The sequence below is a fragment of the Mytilus californianus genome, unplaced genomic scaffold (assembly GCF_021869535.1).
Source record: "Mytilus californianus isolate M0D057914Y unplaced genomic scaffold, xbMytCali1.0.p SCAF_9, whole genome shotgun sequence".
Taxonomy (NCBI): Eukaryota; Metazoa; Mollusca; class Bivalvia; order Mytilida; family Mytilidae; genus Mytilus; species Mytilus californianus.
The window spans coordinates 36603867-36616639 of NW_026262745.1; the positions used below are offsets into that span (position 1 = coordinate 36603867).

The 12773-nt window shown below is 30.8% G+C and overlaps 1 protein-coding gene across 14 annotated transcripts in view; it reads left to right on the plus strand.

Annotated features, from left to right (window-relative positions):
• Nucleotides 1–6916, plus strand: part of LOC127715623 (uncharacterized) — a 65743-nt gene extending 58827 nt beyond the window's left edge. For all 14 annotated transcript variants that reach the window (XM_052221715.1, XM_052221714.1, XM_052221720.1 and 11 more), the window contains 7 exons: nucleotides 311–445; nucleotides 1119–1255; nucleotides 2360–2499; nucleotides 3177–3299; nucleotides 3558–3635; nucleotides 4169–4316; nucleotides 5905–6916. In XM_052221715.1, coding sequence (XP_052077675.1) covers nucleotides 311–445; nucleotides 1119–1255; nucleotides 2360–2499; nucleotides 3177–3299; nucleotides 3558–3635; nucleotides 4169–4316; nucleotides 5905–6047 — 904 coding nt within the window. In that variant the 3' untranslated portion in view covers nucleotides 6048–6916. The remainder of the gene's footprint in view (nucleotides 1–310; nucleotides 446–1118; nucleotides 1256–2359; nucleotides 2500–3176; nucleotides 3300–3557; nucleotides 3636–4168; nucleotides 4317–5904) is intronic.
• Nucleotides 6917–12773: the final 5857 nt, after the last annotated feature.

Below are 12773 nucleotides of genomic sequence, written 5' to 3' on the forward strand. Positions count from 1 at the left end.
ACGCAAGTTCAGCCCAGCATTTATCCTGCAATTATTTTGCTATTAATTCTTTTACAGTTTATTTTTTAAGGATAAATGAACTTTAAATTTTACTGTATTGTGCCTTTCTTTGTCTCTCTTTTAATCATAAGGAATAAAAGTTTTAACTGGTTTTGCAGAAGCATGAATGCACAAGACATAAGATATTTCACTTTTACTTTAAATGTAAAATTAAAAGATGTCACTGACTTTGTGTATACAAACAGTTAAGAGGGTATCATTTTGCTCCTGTGTCACTCAAGTAAACTGAAGTTTTCTGTATAATTTGTAGGATGAATGATCTAGATGAGGGAGTTAAAGTATTCACCACATGTATGGACAACAACCAGTTCTTCCTGGATGGTATCATAGCCAGAGGCAATGTGTACATGGATTATGGTACTAAAGCTGGAATACAATTTGCCAAGTACGTAGTCTTTGTGAAGCTGTATATATTAAGGAGAAAAGTCAATGCATGGCTTATGGAACTTAATTTAGAATGCCTGCCTTTCACAAAAAAATCTTATGATTTAAATTGATCATAAGTGCACTGCATTGTTTCACTTACAAGAATTTTTTGTGAAATAATGGCCAGTTTCTGAAGTCAAAGTTGTATAGATACACCTTGAAAATCTGCCAATTGATATAAGATTACAGAGTATATGTTATGTCCATGAAATTAACCATAGTCCTCCATTTGTGTGATCATCACTTATAGATGAGCTTTGAAGGTTTGTAATTCTGAAAATTTGAAGAAAAAAAATTTAATCCATGCAGCATATAACCCCAATTTTCAATAAAGTTGTAATGAATTATAAACAAACAAGGTAATTTCTAGTAATAAACAATGAAAGTTGTAAAGTCAGCTTCTTTAACAAGCATCTATAAAGAAAAGTGTTGAAATTATTTAAAATATCATTCTGAGAACTGCTTAACCGTCAACTGATTGTTGAAGCAATGTCTGATTTATAAGTATTTATTGGTGGCCTTTGGCTGTTGTCTGCTCTATGGTCGGGTTGTCTCTTTGACACATTCCCCATTTCCATTCTCAATTTTAAATTTCAAGATTGATTAAACAATGATATTTGAAAAATTTTCAGGAGAGACTATGAACGTGTGCTACGACAGGAACCAACAAACTTGTCAGCCAGAGTTAACCTTGCCAATACTCTACAGGTCCTGGGTAAATTTATGCAGGCCTGGAACCAGTTTACTATAGCTATTTCAGTCAGACCTAGTAAGTATATATGCATGATGATTCTTTGTATTATTATCTTTTAATAAAGAAATATTCTCAGTACATGTACTCAAATGATGAATTTCATGGCTGCAGTGATCTGTTTAGGTTGATGTCAAAGAGCTACATAGAGTAAATAAAATATTGTGATAAAGTTTTTAATGCATGTTTAAATTTTGCTATATTAATGGTAGGCATTTTACTGCAAAATTTACCATAAACAAACATTTAACTGTATATATAAATACATTGTTCATTAGGTATTGTCATGACAATGTCAATAAAATTACATAAGAAAAAGTGAGAACACACTAACAAAAACATATAGTTCCTTGTATTTTCTCCTTTATTTACATTAAAAATCAATGAAATAAAAAGAATAAATGTAATCTAAAAATTCAAATATTGAATATGAAAAAATATTTAACTGGTGATCAAACAAAATGATAGTTCACTTATGCACTATGCACATTCATGAATTAGTGTGTGTTTCTAATATTCTTTGAATATTGAATTCATGAAGTAGTTATTCTATAATAATTTCAATTTTTAGAAATTGTTTAATTTTAGAACATTTTGATCAGTGCTTAAGGATGTACTTAGGTGAAATTAAAAAAAAATCTATAATTTAAAATTGATACTATAAGTCAGAAGAGTTTTGGTTAAGGAACAAAATAAGCTAAAAATATTGATAGGTTATGAAGCTCCTTTTTGAGATATTTAATTTTTTAAAAATGGCGGGAAAAGGCTGACTTGGACTTTTACCTTATATTTGCATTGGTATCATTTGGGTCTCAAATCAAAGAAAAGAAATCTAGAATCTGCTTAAATTTTGGTAAATGACCTTTTATGAGCTATTGAAGTCTTATATGAAAACAAAAATGGGTGTTATGGGGCAAAATATTTTACCCTGTATCGTAGGAAATAAACCAAGCAGTCCGAACATCTGACAAATATTCATAAACCTGACCTAAGTACATTCCTAAACCTGACCTAAGTACATTCCTTAACCTGACCTAAGTACATCCTTAAGGGGTCAATATCAGAAGGAAAGATCAAATAGCCATATGCATACTTGCTAATTTTTATTGTAATTTTTTGTAGCATTTAAGCCAGCGTTAGAAGGAAGAGCTATAGTCAACCTGCAGATGCGTAATACATTTGCTGCCTTCCAGGACATCAATGCTGCTATTACAATATCACCAACTGCTGAACTACTGACCAATAGAGGGGTTATTAACCAGGTAAATTTTAGGAAGACAATACATTTACTCATATTGGAATGAACTTTTATTTGATGATGGACTTAAACTTTGAATTTATTAAAATCTGATTCACTCTTTAATATTCCCATACCTTCTGATTTGATTTTTATTAGTCAGTAATATGAACATCTATTTTTTCTGGAAAATCTAGAATGATTTTTTTTAGATGACCTTTAAAGGGGAGTATCTTCATAGTAAAAACAAACGTTTTTTAGTGAATAGAGTTATGAAAATGAAAAAGTGAGTCAAATGTAACTGAAAATACAGGCAAGAAAATCTTAAGACACATTCAGAAGGTTACAGTGGTATCAACAGATCATACCCTTCGTGTCTGAATTTTTGCTGTCTTCAGAGGCAGATCCAGGGTAAGAGGAAAGGTAGCATGATGGTAATGGTAAAAAGTAGTTGGCTCTTGTGGTAAATGTTAAATTGTAGTTTGTTTTTTTTTTTGCAATCCATGGTATGGTGAAAGTTTTTTTTTTTACCCCTTCACTATTTTAACACAGGTGTCAGTCTTTAAATCGGCAAAGTTGGAGATATCCATCTTGGGAAAATTTTCTATTTCAAATTGTTTTCATAATATTTATCTCACTGTTGCAGTTCAAAAGTTATGTTTAATTAGATTTAAATCTAATGTGAGATGTTTTATTTTTCAGTTCATGCAGGATCCAGTTAATGCCATGAGGGATTACCAGCAAGCTCTGAAGTTAGACAAATCATACTCCCTGGCATACTTCAATGCTGCTAATGTGTACTTCCACACTAGGCATTTCAAACAGGTAACATAATTTTAGTAATGAAGATGAAGTTTCATTTAAAAAAAAAGGATTCCTAAAATATCATGGGAAACTCAATACAATGTTAACACGAAATATTGCACCATCTCTACATAAACACTTTTTGGTTAATTTTCATCTTTTTAGATAATATTTTTGGTATGATTAATGTACACAACTTTGTTATCTTTTTATGTAAGCTATCAACTATTTTCTGAAACTGAATTGCGTATAATAAATGTATAACTATATTTCTTTCAGGCATATGAATATTACAGTAAGGCATTAGATCACAATAGAAAAGATGAGTCAGCATTATTAAACAGAGCTATAACAAGGGTAAGTTTTCCAATTGTTCTGCATGACTTTAATAAATCTATTTAGTTCTTGTTTGAACTTCCAATGGGGAACACATATTACATTACTGTAGTAATTAAACCTTTTTTTGAAGACGTTTTAAAAAAATATTGTTTAATTACTACAAAAAATCTATTGAAGTTGATAACTCAATTTTACCACTTTTCATGGTGAATTATTTAGAAAACAAAATTTGTCAATTGCAAGGATTTTTTATTTCATGATTTAAAAGAAGACTTTGTAAATATGCAAAGGGTATTAAGATAAGTAGCAAGTTAAAATCTGTGTCTTCAATATGTTCCTTTACAATATCTACTAGTTCACTATAAGATGCCTTGTCACTTTATTTTTAATAATAAGTTTTGTATGTTTATTGAATTTGAAAAATACCCTTCCCCTCCCGTTACAATTTTGATGAAACTACAGTACATCATTTAGGAGCAATCTATTATCAATTCTTAAAACATGGTCCATTGATTTACTTTAATATTGGTCTTTATTTCACTATTTTACAGGTTATGATGAGAGATGCTCAGGGTGCATTAGAAGATTTCAAGGCAGCTATCAAGCTTAGTCCATACACTGCACATATATACTTCAACAGAGGAAACCTTTATGCTTCAATGGGTCATTTTGATAAGGCTGAGACAGACTATTCTAAAGGTAAGAGAGCATAATATAAATATTAAAACATGGACAGCAAACTGTTTGAAAATTTACCAAAAACCTGTCATGGAAAAACTTTTAGTATTTTATTGTAAATTAAAGATGATCTAATTCCTTAAATTTTTGGACTGGGAAAAAAACCCAGAAGTGAATGAAAATTAGATGCCTGTTTTATATTTGAGCCACAAAAAAAACTTTTGTCAGACTGTATTGCTTGTACAGTGAATTTCATCATACCAAACTGTATCTCTTGGTATGAGTTTTGGACCTTTCAAATTTAGTTTTTAGTCTACATTACCCCTTTCACCACTTTACAGTTATATAATAACATAAACTAGATGTTTCACAAAGATTCCATCACATGGGGCAACATCCATGGATTTAGACCCTTTTAATGATAACATATTAAGTATGAAGTGTGCTTTTGTCAACACTTTATACCACAATCAAATTTCCAAAAGAAATATCAAGTTATAAAGAAAATTGGAACTTAACATCAGCTATATATTTTTTTTAAAGATGAACTGATCTTGTGCTTTACCCTTATTATACCCCACACAACGAGTTGCGGAGGGTATAATGTTTTTGACCCATCGGTCCGTCCGTCAGTCCGTCAGTCCGTCAGTCCTGTTTCAGAATTTCACGAAACCTTTTTAGATAATAAGGACATACTATGTAGTTGTGCATATCGACAGGAAATTACAATTCAATTCTTTTTCTAGGAGTTACGCCCCTTTGAACTTATTTACTTTAATGTACTACTACAACAGTTTGCCATCGCAACTCCTCTCAAACCACACAACAGAATTTCAGGAAACCTTTTCAGATAATAAGGACATACTACGTAGATGTGCATATCGACAGGAAATTACGATTCAATTTTTTTTCCAGGAGTTACGCCCCTTTGAACTTATTTGCCCAATATACTACTGCAACCTTTTGTCATCGCAACTCCTCTCAAACCACACAACAGAATTTCATGAAACCTTTTCAGATAATAAGGACAAACTACGTAGATGTGCATATCGACAGGAAATTACGATTCAATTTTTTTTCCAGGAGTAACGCCCCTTTGAACTTATTTGCCCAATATACTACTGCAACCTTTTGTCATCGCAACTCCTCTCAAACCACACAACAGAATTTCATGAAACTGTGTAGATAATAAGGACATACTATGTAGATGTGCATATTGACAGGAAATTATGATTCAATTTTTTTTTCTGATACAATTTTTTTTTCTTACACTTATTTTATTTCTCCAATGACAATGTGGGGACGTGGGGTATGTGAGCGCGCTCACTAAGGTTCTTTCATTTGTAATGGAACAAAAAAAAAAATAACTCCTTAAGCATCTTTCCTCAGGAATAAAATTTTAACATGCATAAGTTTTTCTTCTGATACATGATTGTCAAACTATATTGTGGCATGAGTCTTAGTCTTTAATAAAGATTATGCTAAAAAATCAAGACATGATCACTTAAGGTTAAGCATGGTTATATTAACATTGTTTTTTTTCAGTGTAATTTTTCTCAGTTGCTAATCATTTGTTATAAGTAAAAACTTATCATCTTTCTATTTTCAGCTTTGTCTTTAAAACCAGATGATCCATTAGTATTGAAACGGCGAGCAGACGTACGAGGAAAACTTGGCAATCAGAAACAAGCCATAGAGGACTATAGATATGCTATAGAAATTCAAAGTAGGATGGAAGAATCTAAAACATAATGCTGAAATAGACTATATATTAATGTGTATGAACTGCTTTGAAATGACTATTTGTTGTTGTTTAAATTTGATGGCAATTAATTATACCAACTGTACAATTGCTTAAACAAATCTTTTACAATAATTTGATTGATAGATTTTTGCATTGAATCCATTTTTCTATTTAGAACAGATCCAGCTGACTGTTATCAGGAACTGTCAATTTAGGCAACCATTCATCATTCAGTTGTAAAATAAATGACAGGGATTTTTTTCTTCAATTTTTTGCCCAGGTAATAAAAGGGGATGGCATTGAATATGCAATGGTGGTTTTCCTTTTTTCTTTTTTACATTTTTAAATGAAGAACACCTTTATATCTTTATTAATTTTCTAAAAAAAATATTTTTGAGATAACAATTATGATAAAAGTTTGGGGAAATGAAACTGAAACCAATATATGTGATATTTTTTTTCTGTGATTTTTAAGCCGATACATGAAAAATCATTTGTCACTAATATTCCATCTCTATAGAAATTTAATGAACTTTAATATATTTTTCAGAAAGCTTGTTTCAAATTATTTTGTATTAATCTGATTCAATTTTGATTTCTTCAACACATATTTTCTAACAGTTATTATATTTGCATCAAATGATTTTTTTTATGAACAAATTGGCTCATTATTTAATGATATACTGCTGAAAGTTTTCCGTCCAATTTATTCTGTCTGTGATATTTTAAATATGAAATGGAACTAATGAAGTGTGGCAAGTTTTATATTCAATTTATTCTACTGTTAAATATTATTTATTTTTATACTTGTTAAAATATTTGTATGATGTGGTATTTTGTTTGAAACATGATACAATAAAATAAATTCTTAAAAAAACTTGTTTGACATTTATATAAACTTAATTAAAGACATTAGTCAAAGTGATTAAAGGACTAAGATATTGGTAGAACTGTTTCCATAATTTCAACCTATATTTTAGTCTTCAATTGAGATATGATGAATCCGAAACACTGTAATATATCACTATTGTAAATAGTTGCATTATTGCCACTCTTCAGAAAGCAATAGCAATTGTATTCAGTACATGAAATGAGGTAAATATGTGTCAATGTCAGAAAGTCACTAAATTTGCTTGACAATTTCATTTGAATTTGAATTTGATGTTTTTATCAAATAATGTTCAGTTTAAGTTTCAAATTTACATTTACCAAACAAAGATTACTATTAATTCTGGTATGATGCTCTTCTTTCGCTTTGCAATCAAAATTGTCTTTTAATACTTAGTAAAACATAGGATGCACATGTGTGATGTTACCATGAAACCTGCAACTTCAATTGTATTTTGAGCCAGGCCTGAGATCAACAAAGACATTTCTGTCGCACAACTGGCATTTTTTCAATAAATTATTTTAAAAGTAAGTTTACATGTATTTGTACACTTTTCAATCAAGAAACTGGTTGGATTTCTAGAATGGTTTTGCTTCATCAAATCAAAATGACAGCTTTTCTAATATGACATTTTAGTCTGCTTTAGAATGATAAAGTTCTAAAAAGGTGAGACATATCTCTGTGTTAACAGTTTTATTTTAATCTGAATAAGTTTATTCATTAATCTAAAAGCGTATAGCAAACTTAAGTTGTGTAGCAAACAGTAGCTTGATTATTTCTTACGTTCGATTTATTTAGATTTTTTTGTCATCTTTTGTAATTCGTTTTTAAAAACAAGAAAAACAATCACTTTCATTCTGTATTACTACATTGCAGGATTTTAAATTCCCATAGAAACCTATTATTGTATAAAGAAAGCCTGTTTATTCAGGGGTACAGAGCTGAACCTTTCACGTTCCAGTTTGAGACTGTCACAGGATGTTATTTTGTAGACAACCATTCCGTCTAAGACTAATACATTTAATCTTATTGGTCCTTGTTTCTATTTTGGAATATATTACCTTCATAAAGAGGAAATATATGATGAAGATCAATCCATGAAAGCTCTGATTTGTATTCTTTTTTTGGACAGATTTGGTCTATTGTTCAAATTCTTTCTTAGGTCAACAGCATGAACAAGCAGGAAGTAACTGTGTTAAGCACTTTATCTTTGCACACGGTAATATATTGCCCAATACTTATCACATCTATGTAATTATACACAAATGAACTGTGAAAAGTTGGGTTTTATCGTTAGAGCAGTTCATTCGAGTATGTATGTCATTAGTTTTGTCAATTTGCTGGCTAGTTTGGTACTGGTAACCAAACAGACAAACAAAAAATAAAGAAAAGCGATGTACAGGTAAATATTTGGGAGAAATACATCATCATTTCAAGTATCTTCATCGACTGGCCCCTGTAATGCAACTATATGCAATAGTGCCATATTAAGTGTATTTATTTTGCCACCACCATACCTCAATAGGAGACTAACATATGTTTTTGAACTTTAATGCTCACAACTGTTCCAACCTATCCATCAGTGATTTCGATCACTTTGATTGCTTTTGTTTTAGCTTATTTAACCTAAAGACATATGATACTGATTGGGTGACAATGTTGGCTCACAGTTTTAGGGCATACGATACAGTTACAGGGGAGGTAATGACGTTGCTAACGTAAATTGTTATTTTCGCGACGTCAAACTGTGACTTATCGGGAAAAGATGCAGTTTTCGACTGATTTTTATCATTCAAACTGATTTAACTTGAAAACGAGTTCATGGACCCCTCTTTTTTAAAGTGACATTTGGTTTGATTACGTATGAAGATTATGTATACCAATTTTCATGAATAAGTCAATAGTGCAATTTTTTTAAATTTCATAAATATACAGCAAAAAAAAGACGTTATTTTTCTACATTCATAAACATTTGATAAAAGTTAATTGTAAAAATAAAATGTACAAATTTATAGAACATTTATATAAAAAAGAAATTACAAATAATTTAACAAAAAAAAGCTTGTGTTTATCTTTTTAAACAAAAAAGTTATGTATTTCTGTCGAAAGGAAAAATACGTCCACAAATCCGAATTTTGAGGAAATATCTGAAATTTCAACCTCAATTTACTCAAAAAGTAGCACATGATGGTATATTTTTTATTACATATTTGATTTAATCAGGTAAAAAATAGCTTATATGCAAATTTTCATCAAAATTTCAATATGGGATCAAAACTGTATCGTATGCCCTTAAAGTGATACCTGATTGAAACTAAAACGTTCATCATTTCTGAAACTACATGTAAAATTTAACCAAACATGGCAAAAATCATGTATCGGAGGTCCTTAACAATCGATCGTCATTTTTGTTTTGATTTGATCAAAATCATGGCTGTAAGAGGCAATCTCTGATTTTGGTAAATTGTAAAAAATCTCCTCTAATTGTCTCTATTCCTGGTTCATAAAAATTGCCTTCAGTTTGGGTGCTTCACAGGTCAACGGCTTTATTTGATAAATGTATACAAACCAAAAAAAAGCGGGGAATAGCTGTATCAAAGTTTATTTAAATATAGTTTGAAAGGTGCATTTGTAAGGCCTTTTTCAGCTACAAAGTCCGTCAATCAGATGTAGATATATATAAAGGTGAGGGATACAGGCTCCTTTGTGGCATTTAGTTTTGCAAGTGTATATTTGCTTGATTAAATACCAAATGGACGATAAAACGAAAAAAAAAACCATATTTCAAATACTTCAAAATCGACTGGATATGGAAAACTTCCAAAGCAAATGCATTTTTCTATTATCACAAGTTTATTCTGTTTTCGGTTTTGCGATAATTATCAAACAGTTTAACAACAGAGTAGGCGAATATAAATCATTAAGTTTTGAAATCAATATAATCTTGCAAGTAGTTTTAGTTTATTTATTTTGTATTTACATTGTATTATAGATCAAATTGTTTTGTTCAGTGTATGTTCACTGATGTTAATATTTCTTTTGATTGATATAAGCCATTTCAATTGATATTTTATAGTGTGTCTTTCCATGTTGTGATGTTACACTATTGTTTCAGATAAGGATGAAGGTTTGGTACCATTAAAACGTTTAAACCTGCTGCAATTGTTTGCACCTGTCCTAAGTCAGGAATCTGATATTCAGTAGTTGTCGTTTGTTGATGTGGTTCATAAGTGTTTCTCGTTTCTCGTTTTTTATATAGATTAGGCCGTTGGTTTTCCCGTTTGAATGGTTTTACACTAGTAATTTTTGGGGCCCTTTATAGCTTGCTGTTCGGTGTGAGCCAAGGCTCCGTGTTGAAGACCGTACTTTAACCTATAATGGTTTACTTTTACAAATTTTGACTTGGATGGAGAGTTGTCTCATTGGCACTCATACTACATCTTCTTATATCTAAGTAGTTCCCTATAATCCAGGAAAATTCTATTACACCACCTGTCAGAGCTTTAATTGATTCGTTTGTAGCATACATGTGTTTCTGATTATCATTCCTCATTAATCTATGCTGGTAAGGTGTTAACGTTTTGTCATGGTAAACTATGAAGAAAGTAGGATCGTTTCTGCCAAATTGAAGTCTTCCATCATCAATATCTAAAGTCTCCGGTATATCATACATATCCTGAATAAACACTAGAACCAATCTTGCAGATTACATTTCATAGTCATAAAGTTGACAACATTGAGATTTGTTACCGAAAATTCAAAATGCACTTCCCTTGTTTCCTTTTAATTGTTTCCATGCGTATATACGTTTTCTTCTTCAATTTCTTTTTGCCAACTGAAATGATAAATAATAAATTGAATTTGAACACCACTTACTATAAGTATAATAATGCAAACCTATGATATACACATGTGCTGGTTGCGCTTGATTGGTGACAACTATCTCCTTATCATCTTGATCAATGTAATGGAAAATGTACGAAAACAATAATGTCGACGCAAAAGAGGACAAAAAGCAACATGTAAAACAAGGGTAAGTAGTACGAAGAATCTAATATATGATAATCGGATAATAATATAAGAATGGTATTGGTGTCTATATTTATAAACATTCAAACTCTCTCTTAATAACGCCTCGATTATTAAAAAGGTCTATATATTCTTATTATTCTGACTTTTAAATGTCACTTATTACTTTGAATGTATATAATTGGAGATAAACTGCAAAATGGTCTGGTTGAAGCTTAGAAATTCTGAAAAACTAAAATCTAAATAAAAGATAATGAAATCTAAAAACATCAGAAAACTAGGGTAGCTTAGTCGAAACATTTTTCATACACAAATATGGTATGTTCTCAACACTTACATTTCTCATTTTAAGAATCGTACTGTAGATTATCAAGGTACATTTGATCAATTTCAATATCCATACAACAGGTCTGGAGATGTCTCTCAAGTCTAACAGCTATTTCCTTGCAGGTGCACATATAAACTGCTAATTCGTTTGTTTACTTTTTGATCATATTCACTCGAAAAAATGTGGTCACACTCGAATAACCCCGATCAAATCACTCGAAAAAACACGATTCCAGCCGGACACTACACCTACCGCGTCAATGAGTACATTAAAGGTATATCAAGCCCGTTATATCCACCAATGACAACTCTCTGTATTTTCAATTTCTCCTCAGTTCTTAATCTTATTTGGAGTTGTTGGTTTTGCATCACGTGACCATTTAGTAAATTCGGAGGTTCTTTGATGAGGAAAAGCTCGAGTAAAATATTTTGAAGTTTACTTTGAGCAGCTTGACCAAGTCTAGCATAATTTTTTTTCTATTTGCAGACGCCATATTAAAAGTTTATTCTGTTCAATAAAATCATATGAATTAAAAAGGTTCCCTGACAAAAATAATAGATGTTTGTCAAAATAGGGACAGAGAGAAAGTTATCTGGCACTTACAGAAAATTATTTGAATTTAGGAAAGGGACATGATTTAAAAACAACAGAAAGGGTTAACTTGTATAAATTAAGGCCACAAATTTCTTAAACGTTCCCTTCGCAAAGTGGATCGTTTTTATTTGAAGTTCAGGATGGTTCCTACCAACGGTTTAAGCGCAATGCTTTGCTTGATGTTGGAAACGTAACATTTAAACATTTAAGAAAACAGGTGCATAGTTATATGCAAAAAAACAAGATAATCTAACCGGAAAGACTGGTATAATAAACCGACAATTACATAGTTAACACAATGCAAACATGCAAACAATCACAGGATAAATCAATAGCATCTGAATCACACATTAATGTTAGTTGGGAGGTGACTGTCTTCTGATAATTGGTTTTGGCAATACAAACTTAGATGTCGTTCATTTATTAACCATTGTTTGGGATCATTAGTATCAGAAACTAATCGGATGTCGATTTTTTTACAGACGTAATTAAAACTACAGACGTAAATGCATCATATATATTTGTCATTTCTATTTATCTCTCTATGAAATAGCGTAAGCATGTGCATCTTCAACAATGGATACTCTTCATCTTGGTGGACTAGAATAGAATTCATGACCAAAAATCTGTTCTTTGTTGATGTAGTCTTGCTGATCATTTTTGCTTATTTAAGTTTCTATCTATCTAATATAATTTTTCAGATAGTAGGTATACTTTAAATAAAATCATTTGATAGGGTATTAGTTAGCTATTCGAAATATGTGAAAAGGGTGGGGTACTCTATGTCGCAGCTGCTCACCCCTACACAATAAAGTAAAAATGCCCCCTTTAAATATTAATACACACACATAAAAATTGAATTCACGTAAGTGATGAATGTGTATGGAATGAAAT